General features: G+C 46.0%; 1 protein-coding gene across 1 annotated transcript in view; it reads right to left on the bottom strand.

The window, feature by feature from the left end:
* LOC120846391 (spectrin beta chain, non-erythrocytic 1) overlaps positions 1–25,953 on the bottom strand; it is a 289,174-nt gene that overhangs the window by 147,945 nt on the left and 115,276 nt on the right. The window contains exons 6-15 of the mRNA XM_040218123.3: positions 25,095–25,291; positions 22,941–23,053; positions 22,311–22,498; positions 20,332–20,689; positions 18,023–18,105; positions 14,223–14,564; positions 13,386–13,563; positions 9,470–9,670; positions 9,088–9,303; positions 6,044–6,226 (exon numbers count right to left, since the gene is read on the bottom strand). Coding sequence (XP_040074057.1) covers positions 6,044–6,226; positions 9,088–9,303; positions 9,470–9,670; positions 13,386–13,563; positions 14,223–14,564; positions 18,023–18,105; positions 20,332–20,689; positions 22,311–22,498; positions 22,941–23,053; positions 25,095–25,291 — 2,059 coding nt within the window. The remainder of the gene's footprint in view (positions 1–6,043; positions 6,227–9,087; positions 9,304–9,469; positions 9,671–13,385; positions 13,564–14,222; positions 14,565–18,022; positions 18,106–20,331; positions 20,690–22,310; positions 22,499–22,940; positions 23,054–25,094; positions 25,292–25,953) is intronic.

Raw genomic sequence — 25,953 nt, forward strand, 5'->3', positions numbered from 1 at the left:
GGGTGTTCTCAAAATTCAAGCTGTGTCAGTAAAACAGCTTCCTTCAGTATCCAATGTGGTGCCATATTGATAGTGATTTAAAGCTATTCAACCAAACAATTTAGCTTTGCAGTGTGTTCTCAAAATTCAAGCTGCATCAGTAAAACAGCTTCCTTCAGTATCCAACGTGGTTCCAAACTGATATTAATTTAGAGCTATTCAACCAAACAATTTAGTTTTGCAGGGTGTTTTTCAAAATTTAAGCTGTGTCAGTAAAGCGGCTTCCTTCAGTTCAACCAAAGTATTTAGTTTTACAGGGCGAACTCAAAATTTAAGCTGTGTCACTACAACAGCTTCCTTCAGTGTCCAATGTGGTGTCAAACTGATATTGATTTACAGTATTCAACCAAACACTTTAGTTTTGCAGGGTGTTCTCAAAATTCAAGCTGTGTCAGTAAAACAACTCCGTTCAGCATCCAATGCCGTGCCAAGCCAATTTTGATTCATAGCACTTAACCAAAAAAATTTAGTTTTGAAAGATGTTCTCAAAATCCAAGCTGTGTCAGTAAAACAGCTTCCTTCAGTATCCAATGTGATGCCATACTTATACTGATTCACAGTATTCAACCAAAAAATTTAGGTTTGAGAGATGTTCTCTAAATTCAAGCTGTGTCAATAAAACAATTTCCTCCAGTATCCAATGCTGCACTAGGCCTATTTTAATTCATAGCACTCAACCAAAACATTTAGCTTTGAAAGATGTTCTCAATATCGAAGCTGTGTCAGTAATAAAGCTAGGACTTGGGTTTGGACCAGTTGGTTGTAGTACATAGCTGAATGTGCTGCGCTGCGAAGTTCTACATACAGAACAAACGCATGATCAGAAAATGAAAGGAAAACAATGAGTTACATTGAGATGAGGAGAAACACAATATACATGAATGGGCACAGACGAACAACTGTTTATTCTTTTCTTTTTTTCTCCTTTTCCTTGCATCAGTTTCCCCATGCGCAAGTTTGGGGAAAAAAATAAAATCCAAGAAATAATGAAAAAATGTCTTCATGAGGATGCGTGGACTTTCGATGCTGCACATTCAGCTATGCGTCAGTAAAACAACTTCAAGGTTCCTTTAGTATCCAATGCCATGCCAGGCCAATTTTGGTTCCTATCATTTAACCAAAAAATTTTGTTTTGAAAATGTGCTCAATATCCAAGGTGTGTCAGTAAAACAGTTTCCTTCTGCATCCAATGTGGCGCCATATATACTGATAATGATTTACAGTATTCAACCAAAATTTTTAGTTTTGAAGAGTGTTCTCAAAACTTGGGCTGTGTAAGTAAAACAATTATCTTCAGCATCCAATACCATGAGGTAGCACGCCATGCTAATTTCGATTCATAGTATGCAACCAATAATGAAAAAAGAATGAAAAACAAAGAAAATTAGTTTAGGAGTGGTGTCGTCTTTTGTAGACTGTCTGTCCACATTTCTATGCAGCTAAGGCTGAGTTTAAGCACTATAAAAACAATCAGTCGGAAAGGCAAGAAGGCTTTATGCCAGCTACAAACTAGCTGACACAGGCACAGAAATAACCCATACTGATAAATGACCATGTTCACATCATTCGTACCATTCAAAGACGAATTCAGGAGTACACGAAAAAAATATAAGAAAAGGTTACCTCGTTGATTCTTCCAAAATGTTTACATTTAAAAAAAAAAAACTATACGCCCGGGATAAATATTTTGCACCAACCAAATCAGAACAGTAGCTCATAAAGAAAGACAAAGTGCCTGCTTCAATTGGGCACATTGGTAACAATAAAAACAAGTTGAGAAAACTCGCGTGAGATATTTCCTTATGGCAATTATGCGAGGAGAAAAAGAAAAGCCATCATCCGTGACTGCAAACCGCACGAATTACACGCGTGCATTAATTATGGGGATAAATCCGTTAGCTGTTTGCCATAACACCGTAGTTAAGAATATGTGGACCGAACTACATCCTCCCTGTAGGACGAAAACAATCGCCAGGAAAGGTTACGTCAGAAAGACAATGAGGGTCGAACAACCGGAGCAGCTACGCAGACACGATGTCGCAACGCCATCCACGCAATAGCCCCGGCAAAAGCCAAGGCTACCTACCGCGCCCTGTCATCGGTTGTTTTTGCCCCGACCTTACGTTGGGGCGGGAGGCAAATGCTCATTGACGGAGGGTAGCTTTGCCACATACAGTAATTCCTCGTTGTAACGAAATCGCTTTTTACGAATTATCGCATTTTTTGAAGTTTGACGCGGTCCCAATTGCAACGCATGCATTTTGAACTGGATTATTCAAAGTGTACCGAAGGCTGGAGGTGCTTATTACGCAGGACGATCCTCGCAAATTAACGCATTTTTCTAAGTTTGTTGCGGTCCCGATCCCAATGCATGCATTTTGGACCGGATTATTCGAAGTGTATTAACGGCTGGACATGCTTCATACAAAGGACGATCCGCCGTAAGTACAGTGTGTAAGTTAGCGCAACCCTTCCAAGGTGTGCGCAAAAGCCATTAGCTGCGAAAGGTATATCGTCTTTCGCTGCTATAAATGCGCAAGGAGCGCAGAGTGTCTGTCGCGCCTACCTCTTATGAGCCCCGACGCACCTGCCCCTCGACTCCAACTTGTCAAGTCAAGGGAGCAAAGAAGGCGGGAGATCGCCACTTCGGGAGCTCTGTGCGCGCAGAGGGATGCGGCAGCATCACCATGTTGAGCGACAGTTCCGGCACTTCACACAGTGCCCGTGGTGCTCGCGGCGCGGCTTTCGTCGGAATCAAGTCAGGGAAGCACATCCCCTACCGGCACCCACCTCTTTGGAAGCACCATCCCAAGTTACAGTAGGCTCGCGATAATTCAAACTCGGATTATTCATACTATTCATTATTCATTGTCCCGCTATGTTTTTAATGTATTTTAAGCCGCTTAATTCGAGCGGCGTTTTTGCTTAATTCATACTTTTCGTTTTCCTGTACGACGTTTCTACGGTCTAAATGGAGCCATTTTCGGTTCTTGTCTGGCAATGTTACAAGCTGTAGCCGCAGCCGCTAGATTATCGAATCCAATCTAGTCCACCATTGTCTTCGATACTTCGATGTCGTGTGTGCTAGGCCTAGGTGGCAACGCACTTTGCTTTCGCTCCTCATCATCGACATGGCATACGTGGAAGGTATAAAGCGCTTTCGGTCAAGGAGAAACTAGCTGTCATTGAAGAAGTTGAGTCAGGCGTGAAGAAAACCGAGGTGGCGTTCAAATATAGCATCACCAAAAGCACGCTAACAACGATTGTGAAAGCCAAGAACAAGCTTCGGGAGAAGGCAAGCAAATTTGCACCAGACCGAAAAAGGCTTAGAGAAGCGGCGCACCCGGAGCTCGAAGACGCACTTCTCTTGTGGCTAAAGTGAACACGGAGCTCCAACCTTCCTGTGAGTGGGCCGATCTTGCGGGAAAAGGCTGATGAACTGGCCTCACGGATGAATTTAGAAAGCTTCAAGTGCAGTGATGGCTGGATCTCGCGGTTTAAAGAACGGCATGGTTTGGCATTTAAGACTGTCAGCGGTGAAGTGGCAGCGGTGGATCTAGGCGTTGTCAGCAGCTGGCAGCAAACAAGATTGCAGTGTCTGCTGCGGGAGCACGCCCCAGGTGACATCTATAACGCGGACGAGATGGGCCTTTTTTATAAGTGTTTGCCTAACCAGACTTTGTGTCGTCGTGGTGAACGCTGCACCGGAGGCAAGCTGAGCAAAGAGAGGGTGACCGTCATGGTATGCGCAAACATGGACGGAAGTCACAAGCCTGAACTTTTCGTAATTGGCAAGGCAAAGCGTCCGACATGTTTTAAAGGCATCCAAACGCTTCCAGTCATGTGTGCTTTGAACACGTGCGCCTGGATGATCGAAGCTCTGTTCGAGAAATGGCTGCGCAAGCTTGATGGTGAATTTAAGCGTGCCAAGAGGAAGGTCCTGTTTGTGGTGGATAACTGCCCAGCTCATGGACATGTTGAGGAACTGGAGGCAATCCAGTTAGAGTTTCTGCCTCCCAACACCACAGCTGCTCTTCAGCCCCTGGACCAAGGGGTGATAAAAAACTTGAAAGTGTACAACAGGAGGCAGTTTCTACAGAGAATGTTGCTGTGCATGGACAATGACAAGCCATACACCATCACACTTCTTACTGCCATTGGCATGCTCTCGGATACATGGGACTGAGTGACTGCAAACACTATAAAAAACTGCTTTCGACATGCTGCTTTTACTACTGACTGCGCCGAGACTGCACCTAGCAATGATGACCAAGACGACATCGAGGATGAGGAACAGCTCACTGGCATCCTGCTTTCTGGCCTTGAAGCACATAATGTGAACGCCGAGTTGGCGGAATATGCTAGTCTTGACGACGATGTGTGTTTGTCGTGATGACTCATTAGAGGACATAGTACATGAAGTAATTCCAGCACAGTGCAGCAGTGAGAGTGAAGATGACCATAAAGAAAGGGGTGACCCAGTACAAACTGTCGCAGCTGCAGAGGCCTTTGAGCACATCGCTCAGCTCCGGAAGTTTCTGTCTGCAAAGGAAGAGTCCCGTAAAGAGCTACTTGCGTTGGCTGGTATTGAAAATTTTGTTTTGAAATCTCGTGGGCAGACTAAACAGTCCACAATCGACAATGTTTTTGCCTGATGAATAAACTTAACACTTTCACAATGTGTTATGCCTGTACTTGCTTATTATTAGGCCTATGTAGAGGAAACTGGCAAAAATCATCATTGTATGTGTAGCTATCCATGTAACAAATCATAATGTTGTCTAGTATCATATTTAGACGAATTTCTGATAATTCAAACTTCTGATAATTCAAACTTCTGATAATTCAAACTAAAATCTGTGACTTTCTGGAGTTTGAATTAATGAGAGTCTACTGTATGTATAAAAATAAAAAAGAAAAACTCCGTCTCACTAAAACCGTTTAGTGCAGTCAAAGCTACAGGGGAGAGAGCGTACGAGGGCGAGGGCGGGATACACCCTCTCCTCTATAGCTTTGGCTGTACTGTGGTTAACTTGGTCGACTTGGTCGCACGACGCGGCGACGCACGCGATGCACGTGTTTGCCAGCTTGAGTCGACGCTGCATTTACGGATCGCGTGCGCGTTGAGGCAGCGTCTTTGGCATCGTGTTCTCCGTTGCGAAGGCAGCACAGCCCGTCTGCCGCGTGTACAGTTGCTGCGTGCAACCTGCTTCACCGCTGATGGCGCCGCCAAAGCCTGCGCGGAAGTGTTTGACCCTGAAACAGAAAGTCAAGCTGATCCGAGAACTGAGGTGGTCGACCGAAGAAGTTGGAAATTGCAAAAGAATTCAACATCCCGGCATCGACGCTGTCGACGGCTTATCCCGCGCGTGCGTGCTTAATGTGCCGGCGGCCCTTTACAGAACCGTGCACGAGATTGTCGGTGCAATTCCCAAAGACGACTTTGACTCGCTTGCGCTTGTGGATGCGGACATCTCGGTTGTCGCTCCTGTCACGGATGATGAGATCGTGGACCTCGTGTGTGGCCAGGGCAAAGACGAAGAGCCGTCAGATGAGGAACCCCGAGAGGTATCCACGACTGGAGATACACAAAACATGCTTCGTCTTCTTCGCAACAAGGTGGAGTGCGGCAGTGGCGATGACAACCTCATGAGGTGCTTGAGGCAGTTGGAAGAGGCTTTTTTTAATGCCTGGCCAAAAGGCCCGGCAAACTGATTTCCCTTCTTTTTTCATGTCTCAGTAAGCCTGGATAATCAGCAAGGTTTGTTTCATTGAATATATATTTGTAAAAGTCGTCCACACTGTTCCTGTGTACTTTCAAGGTTACTGTTAATCTTTTTATAGCTCTCGCGTTTTTATCGAATTACCGCTTTTATCGAATTTATGCCGTCCTGTTGACTTTGTTATAACGAGAGATTATTGTACTTTCCATTTAAGTGGAAACATTTCGGTTTTATGCTTCCCGGCGAGGGTCGTTGAGACGAAGAAGCGTAGACTGACGTACCTCTCCCTTGTGCACCTGCATGTTCTGGCCGCTGAAGGGGTAGAGCGCCCGCACCTGGGGCACCTGCTTCTCCTCCACCAGCGTCTGGAGTGCCTCCTTCTCCACAACCTCCTCCACCCACTCCTCCGAAGGAACCATCTCCTCCACCCACTCCTCCGCATCTTCCTTCACAGCATCCAGGTACTGAGGAAAAGCAAAACCCAAACCACATCAATGCTGGAGAGAACCGTAAATTAAATTTCCCTTATCAAACAAACTGTCACATCTCGGTGTCATTCAGATACTCAATACAGCGACAACCTTAACGTAACTCATTTTTATGACACGAGGAAAACAATGTTTGACCATAATTAGGGTTTCATATTTTCAGAGTGCATTTCTGGTTGAAAATTCAAGGTTCATTGGAGTTTTTTTTTTTAATTTCTTTATTCCCAATTTTTTCAAGTTTGATTTCGGTGTATTTACAAATTTTAAATAAAAAAATTAAAAAATGTAGAAACCACAGGGGTGAATATCTATGAATACGACAGTGCTTATCGTTGCACACATGGGCAGGTTGGAGGGGAACTGAATTGGCGCATAGATCACGCGACTTCTATTTTCCACTAAATTTAGCAGGGAACCTGAATATGTCTGTAGGTTCTGTGACGTGAGGTAGTGCGACATGAATTTTCCTGCCAAATTTAGCGGGAAAACTGAATTGGTGCATAGGTTATGTGACGCAAGTTTTTCGCTAAATTTAGCAGGGAACCTGAAAACACGGCCAGGAATCTGGAGTAGTAGCCGAGTAATGCTATCGCATTAAAATTAAAATAAAGGATATCCACACACAAACGTTACCCTCAATTCTTTAAAATCACCTGTATTGAATAATACTTTCGCGGCTGCATTTGGCATTGGTGCCCTACCACTCGTAATACTAACAGTCCCGCAACAATTCTCGCAAAAAAGTATTGCTTCAATTAATGTCAATACCATATTTATTTGAGTAGTAGCTGCACTATTTATGAAGAAGGCCCTTGCGTCTACTTTCCTGCAGAACATATATACAGTTAATCGTTGCGTTGCGCATAAATAAGATAGCGAATAACTAAGTCAAAAACAGGATTCTTCGTAAATGCAATTTTCACAGATGGTATCTTCGCGTGAAGATGTTATCTCTATCCCATAAATCACTGGCATCGTGCTTTCCATCGTGGCGATTGGTGATCTGCATGCTCCGTGAAAAAGCAGACCCTCAGGTTTTCTTCATAAACGGTGTGGCTATTGCTCGAGGAAATATGGTACTTTGAAATAACTTCATACTGGTCGACGTAGTCGGTGGGAAGCTGAGAAGCCCCAGCTGCCCTGACCCCTCCTACGAAATGTACAAGTTTGAAGCTTTCACTGCTATAAAAACACAACCCCTCCTCCGTCCAAGAAGCAGAAATAGACGCTTTACACACGCGCCAGATTACAGCCGCCATTGCTGACCTTCTTTCATCTTATAGAGATACTGAGCCACTGAAACAAGTGTTGAAGAGCCTCCAGAAAGGCCAATGCTGGGTAGAAGGACGTAATAAAATTTAAGATGGCCATAACCTGGCCTGCAATGGTAATGGTGAAGTGAAGAGAATTCAATAAGAGGAAACAAAAACTGAAGGTCAGTTATGGCGGCGCCCATGCACAGCTGCTGCAAAGCGTCTATAGGATAGTATGCTCCTCCAAATTGGAAACAGGGACAGTGGCTCTTGTCGTGACCCAGAAGTACTATGATCCATTGTTCTGTCCGAACCTTGACGAGATAAACGGCAAACCCTTTTGTAAGTAGTTTGAAGATTAAAAAGTAGTTTGAAGATTAAAAAGGAAAATGGAGGTGGCCAGTCCTCAGAACCACTGACCCTGTGCTCTCACAAAATTTATTCGTAAAACACCATCTTTTTGGTTTTTATTTTGCCATCTTGACCTTAAAATTATGAGTTCTTCTAATAAAATCAAATATGCATAATTTCACCAGCAAGTGTCTTTTCGAGTTTTTTGGGTTGATCCGAAAACTCCGAACCCTAACCATTATGTTGCACCTAGAACTTGCAAATAGCAGCCAACTATTGGGGACAAAATCCAACTGGCTCAACCCTAACTGTTTCAACCAAACGCGATATGTTCAAGTGGTAAAAGCACACGAGCCAAACGCTGATGCAGCACTCGCATCAAATATTTCTTCATCGAGGTACTACAAGGGTGTAATAATAGTTTTGTGAGTTTCAATAAATGGAGCAAGGTGCACATGAAAAGAGAAGAGGAAGAAAAATTAACGACATTAATTTTTCGGCTGAAATGCTGAGTAATGCTGGAATGCAGGGTTTTTCCTGCCCTCCGAGCCGGTTGCATGACTAGCCGGGAGAGATAGCCGCATTCACCAGCGAAACGGCCTTGGGGTCTCATTTTAGTCACCGCGAGATCTAATTTGCCTCTGTTCATGGAGCCGAGATATCGTTTGCAGATGGTTCGTCGGCTTAAGCGAGTGAAGAATGGGAGATGTCTGCGGCGGAATGTGATTCGCGGGCAAAAATGAATAAGAAAACATGGCAAGTCGTCTGCCAAGGGCTAACAAAACTGAAAAAAGTGGATAGTCCGCAAGGCGAGATCGGACACGGGACGAAATTGTCAACGTTGGCTATTCTAGTAGGAAGTATTCGACAACCTGCTATTCCTTCGCAAATCTCAAGTTGTTTCGTCGACGTAAAAGAGCAGACGTCGACCGCTGGACGAAGGAGCGCTCGGGACGAGCTCGTCAGAAGCCATGATGCCTCTCTCACCGTTCTTGAACGGGCAAAACGTTGCCGCCAAAATATCGCTTCATCATCGATTCGCACGTGCGTAGAAAATGTCTCGCCGGTTAACGATGTGCACCCGGCAGAAAGCTGCGACGCCAGGTCCAACAACCAGCCAAGAAATCTCTCGCTCTCGCCTCGCCTCAAATCGGAGCCCGGAGGAATTCCATTGGACGGTGCAGAGAACGCCGCTGCAGCGCCCGAGTGAGATGAGAGGAAGGAACCACTCACGATGGCAAGAGAGTCCAGCCCCGAGCGGGCCATGTGGTCGGCCTGGTCCCGGAGGCGGCGGATGTCGTTGCCGTAGGCGTTCATCTCACTCTCCAGGCAGGAGTGGCGCTGCAGCAGGGCCTGGGCGCTCGGTTCGTCCTTGCCATAGTCGCAGCTCGACACCAGGGCCTGCTTTTCCCGCACCCACGACTCCGCCTCGTTGGCGTCCGCATGGTACTGCAGCGGGGGAGTGACAACCCGTAAGAGTGTGCGCCCGCGACATGCACACACCCCTACTCGGGGAATACGTTATTGGGCCGGGTCTCACGGAAAAAATGACGCACTCGATCGGCACGCGAGTCACGTGACCTCACGACGTCGCGAGGTGTGGGGAGAGGCTCACCTGGAAGGCCTCGTAGGCGTCTTCGAGGCGCTTTCGCTTTCCTGCGGCTAGCTCAGCCAGCTCGGCCCAGCGGGCGTGGAGCGCCTCCAGCCGCTGCTCCACGTCGGGGCTCTGGCTGTGCCGCTGTTGAATTAGCGCATCCCCTGCTTGGACGAGCTTCTGGATGCGTCCCTCGTGGCCTCGGATTTCCGCTTCCAATGCCTGAAAGGTTGTACATGCGAAATTATTTTGCTGCGACAAATAATGCCGAAATAAAATGTGCCGTCGCGAACCCGGTGGAAATAAATATCCTACTCCTGTCGCAGCTTGCCGGTCTCCGAATAAAACCGACAAGAATGCGAGGGGATACAGAATGAACCGAGACGGAAATTCTCGGGCCAGCAAAAAACTTGTTTTAATGTTTACCTCGTCAGTTTATAATTTCTAATCCTGCTTTTGTCGCCCCTTGTGTGCAGTATTGTACAGAAGAAATTATAAATGTACGTGAACAGACATCTCAAAGCACTTTGTGGAGTCTGCATACCTATATTTATCGTTCTTCTTCCTGGCATTTATACCTCGAACCAAACAACCCATTAACCACATCACTCGCACGGTGGTATTGAATTACTTTGGAGCTTTTACGAAAGATGTTATGCACCAAGTTCATTCTACTGAAAACAAAGCAGTGGTAACACAGATCAAGATGCAGTTGTGGAACTAGAGGTGATCATAGTGCCACCGTTTTTGGCGCTGCAGCAGTTACAGCACCATAACTCCAGGAACACCACGGCCTCCTCGTGAACGGCTCTATCCAAAAAATGCACCGAAGTAGAAGCAATGACTGTAGCACATTTGCGTAATGCAGGCAAAGTGGTGTTGTCATATGCCTGAGGACAGAAGTGCAAAGTGGTTAATGCACATTGCCACGAGGTTGGCGTTGTGGATGCCACTGACGACTGCCACGAGTGCTCAGTGATCGGACAACTAACTGGGCAAGGCGAGTCACCAAATATGCGTGTCAATCTCCCTTCTAAACACAAGGTCGCACGCACCGCAGAAGCCAGCCATTCCCTCCGTGCTTACTCCCGGTACAGAGTACAACCTTAGCGCAGCGGCGCCCGTAGGAAGAGTCTGCGGCAGTAACGATGCAAGCGAAGGCGCAAGTTTTCCCAGGGTTGTTGAGCGGTGAAGTGAGAGGGTAACGTTGATGTTCAGGAATGAGCGGAGTGGGGGAGGCAAGCAGAGAAACGAGGCCAAACTCTGCGGGAAAGGCAGGTGCAAGGTGACGTGTTTTGGCAAAACATATTTTATGTTTCAAGTTGTGTTCAGAAAGTAGAGATGTTGTAGTGAAATCAAACGCAGTGGAAGTTTCTAAAACCTTCCAACATTACACATACCAACTGGATACTGCCAAAGTGGGATTTCGTATAACGCAAAAATGTTTGAAAACAACTGTCTTGAAGTCATTGTTAGCAGATGACAGGGAAAAATGCTCTGCTGACAACGCGATGACGCTTCCGCGTCATCGCGTTGTTATCAACAAATCCGTTGGGGCTCTCCTCTCTTCGCTTTGTGCCAGCTATGTGGAACACCCGACTTCTCTGTCCTCACACCATAACGTGAGACAAGAAGGGTTTTTCCATCTCAACTGTGACAACAGACAACAAACGCCGACAGCAAAATCCCTGCGAAGTGTCACCCGTATAGCAATGACTGTAAAAAAGAAAGAAAAGAGAGCGTGCACATGGCAGGAAGGCTGAAAGCCTCGAGAGCTCACTCGTTCAGAGCATGCTAAGAGCAGGATGCATCGCTGGCAACAATGTTTCATCGCATAATGTGACACATTGAACTCACATTTACTCAGCAAGAGGCATAGCTGGCACATGTGTCCAATCAGTGAGGAGAAAAGTGCTGCATCAGCGTTTGGCTTGCACTCACATTTTCAGGTGCAGTCACTCAAGTAAGAACCGGAAACGGTTAGGTGCCAGCCATATAACAGATTTTACATAAAAAAAGTGAGTTAAGCCACGCACTTTCCGCGTTACAAACAATCTCTGCTTAGTCATTTTAAAGCAATGGCTTTACAGGCGACACTTTGGAGGGATTTCGGTGTTGGCGTTTGTTGTTGCCTATCGTCACAGCGGAGATGAAAAAACCCTTCTCTCACCTCGTGGCGCGAAGAGAGAGAAGTCGGGTGTTCCCATTGGCCGTGCCACCCGAAGAGGGAAAAGATACCCGACAACATGCTGATAATGGCGCGACGACGAGGAAGCGTCAGCAGAGCGCCTTCCCCGTCGTCTGCTAACAATAACTTCAAAATAAGTGTTTTGAAACACTACTCACTTTGTATGAAACCCACCTTGACGGTATCCAGTTGCTATGTATGATGTTGGAGTGTTTTAGAAACTTCTACCCTGTTCAATTTCATTATAACTTCTCTACTACTTGAATCCAACTTGAAATATATGTTCTGCCAAAGCTCGTCGCCCAAAACTCGCATGCAGATGAACGAGTTTCGCATCGTTTATCTGCATGCGTCCCCCTCTCCGCTCATCGCTGAACGTCAACCATTACACCATCCCTTCATTGCTCCACAACAGTGGGAGAGCCTATGCCTTTGCTTGCATCACCACTGCCGCAGACTCTTCCCGATGGCGCGCTGGGCCAAGGCCACACTCCATCCCAAGAGCGAGTGCGGGGGAACAGCTGGCTTCCGCGGCTCGCAACCAGTGTTGCGCCCATGCTGACCAGCAACAAGAGGTTGCCTGTGCCACACGTACACGGAGACGTGAGGATCTGAGGTACGACAGCACGAAGGAGAGGCGCTTACACGGCAACATTGCCACGCGCATCCAGTGTCTCACCTTGCCCAGTTACTTTACTGACGATCCCCGAGCACTCGTGGCAGTCGTCAGTGGCATTCACGATGCCAACCACGATGGCAATTTGCATTAACCACTTTGCGTCTCCCTCATCAGGTACGTAATGACAACATTTTGCCTGCATTGTGCGAATGCGCTACAGTGATCGCTTTTACTTTTTCGCACCATTGTGGGTAAAAAAAGGCACCCTTTTTTTTTTTTCAGTCCTACCTAAAAGTTTTACAGGCCTCAGTTATGTCTTCCTCAAACCCAATAGAAAAATAAGTTTACTGCACAGCTCACTTCTCGCACGAGAAACGACCCAAGGGGAACCATGAAGCCAAGCATTTCTCTCCCGTTACATCCCCACCAATTTGTCGAGTTTCCCCAAACCACACACTCAATCAACAGGTGAGCATGAGACACGCGAGGCACCGGGAAAGTGGCGCCACCTGGTGGAAGGATAAAAAGTTATATTGAGAAGCGAAAGAAATCTCCCGTAGAAAAGACTATGTTCTTTAGATTACCTAGTCTGGAAGGTTTTCGTCGTGCTATGGGAATGTTTTCCCTAGGGACAAATGGAAGCACCAGAGGCACACTGCTGACATTAGGAGTCAAGCAGTCAAATTGCTCGAAGAACCTAGTGGGTAAGCCAAAGCTCAGAGAAGCCACCGGGAAGAAAGTCACTAAATGTGTTTACTCCTTTGTAAAACCTTGTGGACCTATCGAAAAAAATTCACAATTGTTCCTACATTGATGAGCGCTGCTTGATGTGACAGAACATACCATACTCTGCTTCACCTTTCGTCCAAATGCAGCGGACGATACGAGCCATACAAGTCAATCCAGATCCGTGAATTATGCAAAGTCACTGCATCCTCTCTCCAAGGTCCCGTAAAACTCACATGGCCTTGGACTGGCTACAAAAGCTCGTAGCATCCGCTATGGTCAGTTGTAAGGTCAGACGGAGTAGGGGGGAAACTGCCGGAGTTTCCAGACCGGCAAATGGTTAATCTTTAAGGATCGTGACGAGATGCCCCAAGAGTGGTTTCTGGTTTGGAGCAAACACGCACCTTGTGCTTCTGCTGGAGCGACACGAGGGCGAGGAGGTCCTTGCCGGCGACCTGAGCCTTGCAGATGCGCTGCTTCTCTTTGACCCAGGCCTCCTCCTCCTCGTGGTCCTGCACAAACTGGAAGTAGGCCCGCCAGTCGTCCAGCAGACGCCGCCGCTGGGAGGCCAGCTTGCCCAGGCTGTGGAGAAACGGGACCACTTCAGCACGGGCAGGTCCACAACCAGGCTATCGCTTCTATAAAAGGGGCACGGCGGTAAGAAATAGACTGGACGGTATACGACTGCTTTTGCAGCAGCGATTGTCTCGTCTTATCCTTTACGCATCTTCTTCCTTATAAAGAAATTATCAAAGCTCAGAAACACTTATTTAAGTGCGGATATGCGTGTCACAAAATAAACAAATAAACAAAAAAAGCTGAAGCACTTTTCAATAAATCTGAGTTAGGAGTGGACTTCTCTAGCATTTTGTCCCAGAATTCAATTATTGCACTTGTGCAGAAGTAAACGTGAACCGCATCTATACCGTTAATTGTGCGCAACGATTCTCGCAGTGCATGCGGTGAGCCTCTCCGTCACCCTTTATCTGTCAATGACGTTGTGACATCGTCGTCGGCCTCCCGGAGCCAGCTTAGTAGCGGGCAAGGGACATCTGGCCCCACCGCCAATGTCCCTTTTGCTAGTTTCTCTCTCCGCTCTCGTACTCTCCTGCACTCGGCGTGCCACGATGGGCGGGGCTACGTTGAAATTGTAATTGGCGATTACAAGATGGAAATCGCCTTTTCAGCTTTCTTTTAAAAGTGCCCAGGGCGTCCCTGCGAGAGAAGGAGTGTCCCCAGACCTGGCGAAGTCGGCGTTGAGCTCGTCCAGCCTGCGCTGCAGCACAGGGCCCTCCCTGTGGCCGAGCAGCGGAGCCGCCTGGAGGGTGAGGCGCCGGATGGCCTCGCCCCTGGAGGCCAAGTTGAGCTCGTCCAGGGCCTGCTTCTGGCGCAGGTCCTCCACAGCTAGCAGGTGGCGGCCATACTCGTCCGACAGGAAGCCCGCCTCCATGGCCCGGATCTCGGCGTGCAGGGTGTCCGCTTCCCGCAGCAGGCCCATGAGCAGGCTCACGCTCGACAGTGTCAGCCGGTGCTTCTCCAGCAGCTCCAGCAGCAGCCCCCAGCGCCCCAGGATCTCTCCCTCCCTAAGGGGTGGATGGGCACTGCAGCCGACGCTCAGGAGGCGGCAGACGCCTCCAACTGCACGCTCTTCTGCGCTCCGCTTTACCCACTCCACTAAATTTATTCGCTCCACTTTACTCCCTTCAAGCTTTAACGCTGAGTAGGTGGCTGATTTTCAAGTCCAGAGCATCGCAAAACGGAACAAAAACAACTTTCAGCCTTTCCGCTCTGGTGAAGAAGGAAGACCAGCGAAGCTGTACTATGGTCAGACGACCTCAAGGACTACGCCTTAGGACGACGTCTAGGACGACCTCAAGGACGACTTTAAAGACGACCTTGAGGACGACACCTAGAGGATGATGCCTAGGACCACCTCAGGGACGACATCTAGACGACCTCAAGGACGACATCTAGGACGACCTTAAGGATGACATCTAGGATGACGCCTAGAGAAATGCAGCCTTTCCACTCTAGTGAAAACCAGAGTGGAAAAGCTGGAAAGGTTGCCGCCATCTTTGAGCAAAGCCGGCAAGCGGGTTGTCTGGTTGCTGCCGTCGCTCATAGATGGCGATAGCTGTCTAGATTTTGTGTCGACATACATTTCTTTGCGGGGGACACAATCCTGGAGAAACTAGCCCTTAACAGCTCCGCTGTAATATAGCACCGCCGGTTATTTTTTTTTTTTTAGACTTTCCATTTTGTGTGAATCGAACCACTGACCTTTCGCCATGTAATATGATATTCTATCCCCTATGCTAGTAGAGGTGCTTTGGTAGGCGTGGCTATAGTTGCTCCATATGTACCTTGCTGGTATAGTGCTACGAGCTTGAAACATGTTGCACATTGTGTCTCTCCCAACTTCATCCAGAGGATAGAAACATTTAAATTTCTTTCCGACGTCTTCTCAATCTGTGTGCAAAAACCTAGTTCAATTTCATTTGTGCCTTTTTTTAAAGCAAAATGCTTTTATGAGCTGGCTTTGCCTTCTAAACCAGTGGTTCTCAAACATTGATGTTTCACGGACCCTTTGTGGATCGGCGGAGACAATGGAGGATCCCGTTCGTGACGAGGGGAAGGGAAAGATATAGGTTAATTACGATAACGATTTAATAAATGGATGTAACTAATGACTAGTGTGAAGTAGACTTCTCTCATTAACACACACACAAGAAAACTCACCCGAACATTTGAACGTTTTTTTGTTTTTTTTCAATCTGGAAAAAATACAACTTTTATGGCCAGACTTGTCCGATCAGACAGGAATTTGCGAACCTCCAGAATGCCTTCGTGGACCCCAAGGGTCCGCAGACCCCTATTTGAAAACCACTGTTCTAGAGCATTACAAAAAAGCATTACAGGTTACCTTAGTTCACATGATCATGTAACTGGTGGATCGAGTGACATCTATGGTGGTCACATGATCACGTAACTATAGCTTACAAGATCATGAAGTCTATAGTGAATAGGTGATCACATGGCATCATGTTATTTGTCCCTATGAGGGGGTGACAAATGTTTTGAGACAAAACAAATACACAGCTAGCAGCTCTAACAAAAAACATTCAAGCCAATCTGCTAGTGCAAAGGTCCACTTTTTAAAGGGGTAGTTTTATAAGGCGGACCAACCTCAGGAGCCGCATAAGCACGAATAGTGCAAGTCGGCCAGTCCGTAACTGCTAAACAATCTTGAAAAGAAATGGAAACCAGTGCCAGGAATCAAACTCAGGTCACCGGCATGAAACCGAGTATGCTGCTGACTGAGCTACGGACCCAGCATGCAGGAACGAGAGGAGCAGCAGAAGCAGGGGTTTTGAGAAAGCACGTGAAGTGGAGCGGGGTGGAAAGAGGAAGGAGAAACCGGTGGTGCAGAAAGAGTGCGTGGAGCGAGGAGGAGTGGAAAGGGCAGGAAAGTGTGCCGCTCCTCCCTTGGTGACCCAAAAGATTCAGTGCAAAGGATCCCAATCCGAGTGGTGCTGAAGGGAAGCATGCGAGCTTCCCAAAGAGACAATGGTGTGACGTAATCTGTTTCCATACAAAACTTTATCCAAGGCACCTACTGAACTAAGAGCACCACCCACCCTATAAAGGTAAGAAAACGGCAATAGTTTGCAAAAAATTTAATTTAGGATTTTAGTGGTTTATTATTTATGAATCTTTATATTTTATGTATAAAAATAATAGAGACCGGTTATAATTGTAAAATTAGTCAAATAAGCATTTGAAGAACTCCTGCTTAGTTTTCGACAGTAATGTTTTGCTGCTGTTAATTTTTTTTTTTTTTCTCGTGGAGGCTGTTGATATGTGTATATGCAATTTTCCAAGACTTCGTTAAATCGAAACAGCGGCGCAAAAGTACTTTGCTAAATTGAGAGATAAAATACATTGTCTTCAATGGAAGCAAGATAGGGAGACGAAAAAAAAAATATTGTTAAATTTAGGTTTTCGTTAGATTGGGGTTCATTAGATCGAGGTTCCTATCACAACCAAATATTATCCTAAGACAACCACATTCTAAAGCATGTGTTTTAGAATATGTAGAGTGCAACTATTTAGATTTAGTTAATGTTTGTTTTTATATTTATGAAAAATTTAAGAAACTTTTATTAGTTCTTTGGAAATGCATTTTTGTAATTTTCAATTAATTAAACATAAGAGGTCTCGCACACATTATCTTTGTTGTTCATTGCACTCAAGTGCTTAAAAGGAGCAGATTAGCTTATTTCTTAAGTCTGTTGCCATGCCCCATCTGTCTGCAAGAAATATGGTTCTTTCTGCATTTGTCTAGCATCCAGGACATAAAAAACAAGCTATGTCAAAACTAACACCACACTTTTAAAAAGGAGCTCAAGCACTATAAACTGTGAAATTTTCATTCAGTTATCATAAATAATAATAAAAAAGTTCTCCCCTCGCATCAATTTTTTTGTTCTTGGGTATTAAAAAGTTGAAAGTCCACCAGCTCGCCTGCATGTTCTCTGTTATTTCTATCGAAGGTAGAGCACCGCACTGCGAAGTGAGAGGTTCAGAATTCAATTCCTGGCAGGGGATGAAGTGTTTCATATGCGCCGAGGGAACCTGCGTGACACTTTTTAGTGGCGCTCTTGATGGCAAAACCAGCCCGTAAACACATCCTGCATTGAAACATCAGTCGATAAAAGACCCTTTTTGGTCTCTGAAAAGTTGCAACATATCCATACTCAGAGAGTTCCTATAGCTAAGAAACATCTTTCCAGCTTTTTTTTCTGCAGCCTCAACTCATTCACCTTAAACAGCTAATATTCTTCGCTAAAGCAGGTGCTGCTCGTGAGAAGATTCAATTAAGCTCTACATATCAAAAGTATTAAAAAGGACGTCCAACCAAACCCTAATTGGGAACACAACCATGACTGATCTCCGTCGTATGATCACATTCAAATCGAAAGTATTTGTAGAAATAAAAACTGAAAGCAGTGTTGCGAGTTCACCAGGAAAGGAAACTCACTTGAGCCTAATGCGATCCTTTGCATGGTAGTTTTCTTTCTCAAGTTGCTCAGCCATCTTTGTCAGGTTCTGGAATCGCTCCTCCTGCAACAGCAATTTCTAGGGTTGTCTCGGTGGGCTCCATATGAAGCTAACCAGTGCTCAAAGTTCTTTTCAATAGCTCCTATTAAAAAAAAAAAGAAAGCAACTATCAAATATATCAAACTATTTTCCGTCGCTGCTCTCTCCGTGCAAAGTATAGAAACACTTGAAAGACAACTTCTCAGAGTAGGAATAATTCAAATTCGGGACTAGCACATAAAACGTAACAGGTGGATTTTCTAGGCACTTGCAAATAGTGGATTTTAAGTTCCCGGGGAATTCGAAGACAATAGTTGTTAGGGCCGAATGTTTTTAAAGTGAATGGTGAATAGTTGTTCCCAAGCTATGTCAATTTCAAAGCTAGGTTAATTTTAATCTAACTATATGGGCAGTGCACTCAGAAAGTCCAATGCCTACATTGAGATGGCAACTAGACAATGGATTTGACATAAAACTAAACCTATGAAGATGCTTAGCTATGCCCGATTGATTAAGTGGATTTACAAGACCATTTTTCTACATGCAGATATTCCTTCTACAGTCACAAATTTGAAAAAACTAAAATCAATAACGATGAACGCAGGTTGCCAGGAACCACTGCCTGACATATATTCTCACAGAATACCCAGAGTTTAATTTTGAAAATTTTACAAAATATAAATATGAACATAATTAAAGTTCCAGTTTCTACACCATGGTGCGTGCGTGCATCATCCCGCTTTGAAAGGGCACCTTTCTAATAAGGGCACGGCTGCAATATTTGTGCCGGCCGCAGTGTTCTCGTGGCAAGTTAGCTCCATAGGTGCCTTTTCTCCACACTGCACCGGTGCTTGGTAAGAAGCGTGCTCAACGAGGCTAACCCAGCACAATCAACACTCTTAAAAATGCAAATACAGTCGCCGACCGATTTTCCGGATGCTGATAATTTGGACTTGTTGGATATTTCTGACATTAAGGAGGAACTGTGATTTACCCGATAGGGGGAAATAGTGCATATTCACGGCCAACGTTTCTGACAGATTGAAGTCCAAAAGTTAAATTTTTCTGACAAAATCGTTGCGAGCGATCAGCGGGAATCACCATCACGTCATTGCCCCATCTGTTCTTCCGCCACCGCGATGTGTCGCTCAGCGCAGAAAGTACTCGACCATAATGCTAGAAAAGAAGGCAGCGATTCTCAAGCTAATAGAAAGTTGCCGAATGCAAACAGAGGCATAACCAAAAACGAGGCGTGCAAGCATGACCTGAAGCAAGGCACTATTTACGGCTTTTTTTAGCCCACTTAGTCGTAATAAAGGCAAGTTTCTTAATCTGACAATTTTTCGGACTGCTCTATTATTCGGATGTTTTTTCGATCCCTGCAAAGTCATAAATAATTGGTTGGTGACTGCAACGCAAAGGGAATCTCAAACGGCGTATTATACAGAACTACTACTCAAAAATTAGGATATTTGCACAATCCTAGGATGTCCATAATAGCCATGTACGTTCCGATGCTCATTGGCAATCATCATTCATTGTTTGCTCGTCTTCCCTCCTTCAAGACACCATTCCACGATTGGTTGAGCTACCATCTCTATAAGCAGTCGCTCTCGCCGTAAATTCTACCATGCCTAGTATGCTCTTTTCTCCACAAAAACCTGTTGCCAAAATCACTGCGTCGCACGGTCCCGTACCGCATTAATGTTTCCTTACTAAGCCGCTTAGAAGCTGCCGCGGAAATTCCAGAAATATTTTTCGTCCACGAAGTTTTTAGTCCCATTAAGACCAATTTCCAAAAATATCTAACTGTCTACATTCGGCGGACGAACCTCCCGTGACCAACCGACGACTTTAGTTGTAGCACTACTGCAATTCAAATGTCTTGCTACATCGATACAAACATAAGATGACCTACCAGGACCATCAAAGCAAGCTCTAGCGAGGAATCAAAACAATATTGTCAAGTTTCGAAGGGACGGAGGCAGCGGCGAATAAAGCTAGGCGAAACATTTCAGGCCTGGCAGGCTCTTTGTAGTCTAATGTGTAGATCAAGATAGTAAGAGCCTCGTCCTTATCTTGCCGTTCGCAAGCTAATATGTCGCATCCTATTCGTCGGGCTTATTACCCCGTATGCATACTCGAAGCAGGTAAATAACACACGCGTGCAGACCACTTTGTCAATTACAAACTGAGCCGTGGTCGCAGAGAGTGCACGGTGCTCGGAAATGCGTCCAGAAAGAGGTTCACCCTGGCGAGAATGTCGGCGCTGATGGCCTCGTGCTTCTTGACAGTGGCCTCGACCTGGGACAGGTTGCTGCCGTAGCGGGGGTCCGACAGCACCTGGATCATCTCCTTGAGGTAGCCCTCGCGCACGGCGCTCTTGCGGTCGAAGCGGCAAGCCAGGTTCTCCAGTTTCTTCTGGCGCAGCAGCTCCTCCCGCAGGGCCACCTCCCGGGCGTGCTCCGCCTCCTCCAGCTGGTCCCAGGCCCGCTGGATGTCGTGCGCCATCTTGCCCTCGGGCGGGCTGTACAGGGGCCGCCCCAGCGCCTTCTGCTTCGTCTGGATGTCGAACAGCAGGGCCTCGATGTCGCTGCGCTCCTTGTACCTGCGTGCCGGCAGCGCCAATGTCTCAAACTCTCGTCGAGCCGCACAAGGTTAGGGACGCGGCAAACTTTAACATCAGACATCCAACCTAGTGAAACTGGCTCTCGAAACTTCCAGCGAAATTCAACGACATTAATTTTTTTATCAGCATTTCTTGACCTGCATGCGAAAATTCCGAAATGAATAAAAATTATTTTGTGCGGTAGATTCTTTTAAGTTTTAGAAAATGATTACAAATGTTGATGCAATATAAAGCAAACATATATTATTTTAATGGATTAGCTAGTTCGTTGCCCCATCTGCCAGGTGGCGTCAGCTCATTCTCAATTTGTGCACACACGTATAATAGCTAAACTTAGGTCGAACTATTGTTGGACTCTGCATTACGAATTTAAAAAAGTTGAACTTGGTCAAACTGGAACCTCTGCAAGGTTGTGACATCCCTAATTCTGGCGAGTTATGCGGGAAAAACTAGTGTGAGCAAATTTACCGAGATGCGAGCCACAACCTACAAAAGTTTGACTACTATTCATGCGAGAAGAAATTAAGAACGAGCTAACGCCACCTGGCAGAGGAAGGCAACAAGCCAGCTAAGCCAGAACTGCTAAATCATGCGCCTGGGAGAGGAGGTGCAAAAAGGTGAAAGGGGGTGATCCTGTGCGCGACGGAGCTCCGCCCTCTCAGAAGGGCATTCTCCTCAGTGGGTAGCAAAGAATGTCTCGACCGCGAGTTCTTATGTTCCTTGTAGCGAGTTTGGTAGCCGTTGAATTGACAAAAAGTATTTACCCTTCAAGGTAATTAATTTTCTGCCTCTTTCTCAAATGTAGAAAAGGAGGGTGAAGACACCCAATATATCCTTCAGAGCTCGGCACCGTGACGTCACTACGCCCTTGGGGCAAGGAGCAGGAAAACTTGCCAGCCATATAAAGTTCCTTTGAGTAGCTGAAGGACCATTCATTTTTCAGACTTCCGATCCCTTCGTATGTAGCCACAGTGGTCACATTTGTGGCAACTAAAGTTTAAGCATTCAGAAGCATTTCAAACTTTAAACCACTGCAACTCCTTCCGAGCATGTTCACGAAAACTTACGGGAGGGGAAGAACAATAAGCACAACGAACGAGCCTCAATGCTATAGGGCCAACATTTCTGCATTCCTCAAATATAAAATATAGAAAATATAAAAGATAAATATAAAATATGGAAAGTATAAAAGAAATGAAGGTCTCGATTTTCTACACTTAAAACATAGTCTGAAAGTCGTCTTTGCTCAATAGAGGGTCATGTTAGTAACGGCTCGTTACAATGAACGAGCAATGGCTTCAATCTACAATGTCAGCCGGAAACACACCAATCCACTACTACACACCACATCAACTATTTCGCGCTATATTGATGAGGCTAGCGTAGTTTCTGCAGTGCCGCAAAACTGTCAAAGCAACTTCCGCGAGCATGTGGCTTCATTCAGCGCCTCCTTCGCGCGAGAGTGTGCGCGAATGAGGCGCCAGACGAGGCCCCGTGCTCTCTGTAGCAGGAAGCTTTCGACAAAATAGCAGAAGACAGTCGACGTCAAGTATGGGCCGTGTAGGGAATGCCGCCGGAGCAGCGTGTGGCTGCGGCTCACTTGGGTGGTTTCTCGACGGTGCGATACTCCTTGAAGCGCAGCAGCTCCCCCTGGATGCCCTCGAGGGAGTTTGGGAAGCGGCGGTCCTGCAGCTCGGCCGTCTTGGCCTGAATCCACTCGAGCAGCTTGGACGTCAGACGCTCGTACCAACTCTTCTGCCGGTCTGCGTCCATCATCTGGGCCACAATCTGCACGGGCGACGCGCCGGCGAGCGGCCAAAGTCACCAATTTGCGGAGGACGGAGAAAGCTCGAGGAGGGCATCAAACGTTGCTTCGCATCAAAATGTCAAGGGTTTAGATTCTGCATCTGGTATGCCTCGTAACAAGCCCAAGGAATAATTCGAACCCCCTCAAGATGTTTACCGCGCAACCGATTTCAGGTGTGTGGAACATTTATAAACCGCAATGAGCCCGTCAGATCGCAGGCACTTCGGCCGGGAACTATTTAGTCGGAACCATAGCTACTGAGAGTGCAAAAGAAGGATGTTTAATTAAAAGCGGCGTATGCACACTGTGCCAAATCGTCCAAAACGCCCAAATCATGATTCGTAGCTTTGTCTTTAGTTAAACCACCCCTAGCAACATGTGGTTTGAGTAACGCTCAAAAACTCGCGAGAGAAATGAACTCACGTTGGCAATCCTACGACCCTGCTTCATCTCGTTCTTCATCCGGGCAAACGTGTGGTAGTATGACGCCACGTACGTCATCACAGACTTCTCGTCGGGCTTGTTGGTGTCAATGTCTGGGAGTGTGTAAAGGCAGGGGAATATATGAGACAGCAAAAACTTCCAGTATCAAAGTCTCATTCTTAGGTACAACTTTTATAGTATATATCTGGATATCGAAGCTATAACAAAGGCCCTTAAGATATGTTTATTAAATACATTATTGTTAAATACCGTGGAAGCGTTCACTTCATTCAAGCACCCACTATTAGCATCTCTCAAATTTGGGAATTCTGCAAATAATATGTTAAGTGCCCTATTTGCCGGGAGAAGCACCCATGTTTAAAATAACCTAGTTTTCAGTGAAACTGAGATGGGCACTCCCTCAGTATTTTACGGTATGTGCTAATTATGCTTAATATATCTGGAAACATTCCGGGTGTCTTCATAAAGCAAAAAGCATAAGTATGCTAAAATAGTAAAAGCTCCCTACTTTTCCTTACCATTGGCCAAAAGAAAGCACCATGCATTCCTGCTTCCTTAATAAGTATGATTCCGATATTTAATAAAGCTACCTGCACATTCATTACTCTGATAACTTAAAAATATAAGATCGACAAAGTTTCACCGAGCACCTCACACTCGTAGATGTCAAGTCAAATTGGTTGAACGGATATTCAGGTCGCACAAAGTTAATGCCACAAAATAAGGCAACTTGTCTCACTACTGTAGACAGGCAGTTTTGGCGGTGCAGTATGGCTGTTAACCTGGTGGGCCTTTTAATGTGCATTGCACAGTGCTGATCACACATAAACAAGAAAAGAAAGTGAATTGTGATACAAGATCACTGCCTCTTTTTGTTTACTAACAGAACAACTTTTTCCGTTGCAATCTGGATCAGCATCGCACCGGTGTATTGATGCGTACCACTACTGCCTGATGCACGCTGAAGACCCCAGGCTACCAGTGGTGCTGCACTGACTAAATATCTTACCTAAAGCATAAACTAGTGTTACTGTGCCACAAAGACATAGCAGACTTGCGCTGTTTAAAAATGTTTAAAAAGAAACATCAAATTTGTTGTTTTTTGCATCACGCCAAAAACAGAATTGTTTACAATTACTTTTGTAAAATGGTTTTGTCTGCACCCCGAATTACTACCGCAAACCTTGTACATGTCCCCAAAAGTTTTTTTCAGACAGAAGCAGGGAAGGGGGGGGGGGTGGCTGTCTCCTCCTTTTCTTCCTTTTCCTCCCCCTCCCTCTCCCCAAGCAAACTTATTTTTATATCAAGAAACACACTAGTTTTAACACAGAAAGTGTAAATGTCACAGCAATGTCACCGTGATGTTATAATGTAACATGACACCATGTGACTGTCATGACATTACAGTTAGATCACGGTGCCACTATGACGTAATGGTGACGTCACCACAATGTCATCCAGACATCACTGTGATGCTATGTGAACATCCTAACATCATTGTCACATGACATCATCATCATGTCCCATCGTAATTACACCATGTGGACGTCACCTTGACATCCACGTGATGTCAAGATGACGTCCTGGTGAGTAATGACATCTTGATGTCATGCGACATCACAGTTCCTCTTGTCATTATGTTGTTACCGGCACCATGACGTCACACGACTGTGACATTGCAGTGCCACATGATGTCCTGGTGCCTTGTGATATCAAAATGTCACACAGAATTACTATGTCACTTGACACCAAGGTGCTGTGTGACATCATGAAGTTATGTGACTGTCATGTGATATGACATGTGACTCGGTCATGTCACGGGACATCATATCGTGTGACACCATGACATCACATTACATCATGATGTGTGCAATGCCAATTACATGACCTCATGATGTCACACACACACATAGCATGCACTGAGCTCATTTACAACATTCTGCGCTCCCCAGCCTTTATCAGCATGATCAAGCTAGTTTCAATTTAAGGAAGAAATGCATCATTATTGGTGAAATAGCAATTATTTTGATCAGTGACATCACATTCGCTCACTAGATTAAATCTGCCTGTGATTCCACTGCTGCGCCCCAAGCCTGACCCATAAAGCTACCCCTAGGCAGAGGCCATCCAAACCTTCGGCGTCGAGAAGCCTCGGGATGCCCAGTTCCCTCTGTGCAACATTGAAGGCGTTGTTGAGATTGTCAATGTGGTCGGCTGGCTGCAGCGCGTCGTAGTCAATCAGGTCCGGCCGATGTGCGTGGATCAGCGCGTTGAAGCCCATGCCGCTGCGCCAGCTGGAGCTGAAGTCTTGGATGTTCACCGATGGATACCTGGACGAGTTAGAACACGACAGTTTAGTCTCACCTTTAAAGGGAATGTGCAGTAAACAAATTGCCCATCTTTACACCACAGTGTGCAAAGAAGTGACAGCAATACCTAATATTGAGTGCAGTTCACTTTTATCAATACTGCTCTCATACTACTAGATCACACACCACACAGTCTTGTGGTCACCGAGGTATGCAGGGAAGGGAATACACACACAAGTTAATGCCCTTGCCTAAAGCTAAATCAAGACCGTGATGAGTAGTGCTTTAGATCTGATAGTAGACACAAACCAAGTTCTACGGAGAGGAATGTCTAGTGGTGTGCCCCGCCAACCGTAGAAGACGAAACTGCCTGACAAGGGACAAATGTGCGCACGTTGTCCAATGTCACGCAGTGGTGGATGCGCAAGCGCCCGTGAAACAAAGCTTTTACGGCGGAGCCGTTAAAAGCTAGGTTCCCCAGGATTGAGTCCGTGTATGTCGACACAAACCTACCTGGACAGCTACCGCCATCTGTAAGCGACGGCGGCAAGCACACAACCAGTATGGTTTCCGCCGTCGCTCATAGATGGCGGCAACCTTTCCAGCTACAATAGAAGAATGGATAGTTGGGCGCGTTGGCGGGAATTCATCGCAGGAAACAGCGCGAAAAACGGACGACGACG

This window comes from Ixodes scapularis, unplaced genomic scaffold, assembly GCF_016920785.2.
Source record: "Ixodes scapularis isolate PalLabHiFi unplaced genomic scaffold, ASM1692078v2 PGA_scaffold10__122_contigs__length_95168666, whole genome shotgun sequence".
In the NCBI taxonomy this organism is placed as follows: domain Eukaryota; kingdom Metazoa; phylum Arthropoda; class Arachnida; order Ixodida; family Ixodidae; genus Ixodes; species Ixodes scapularis.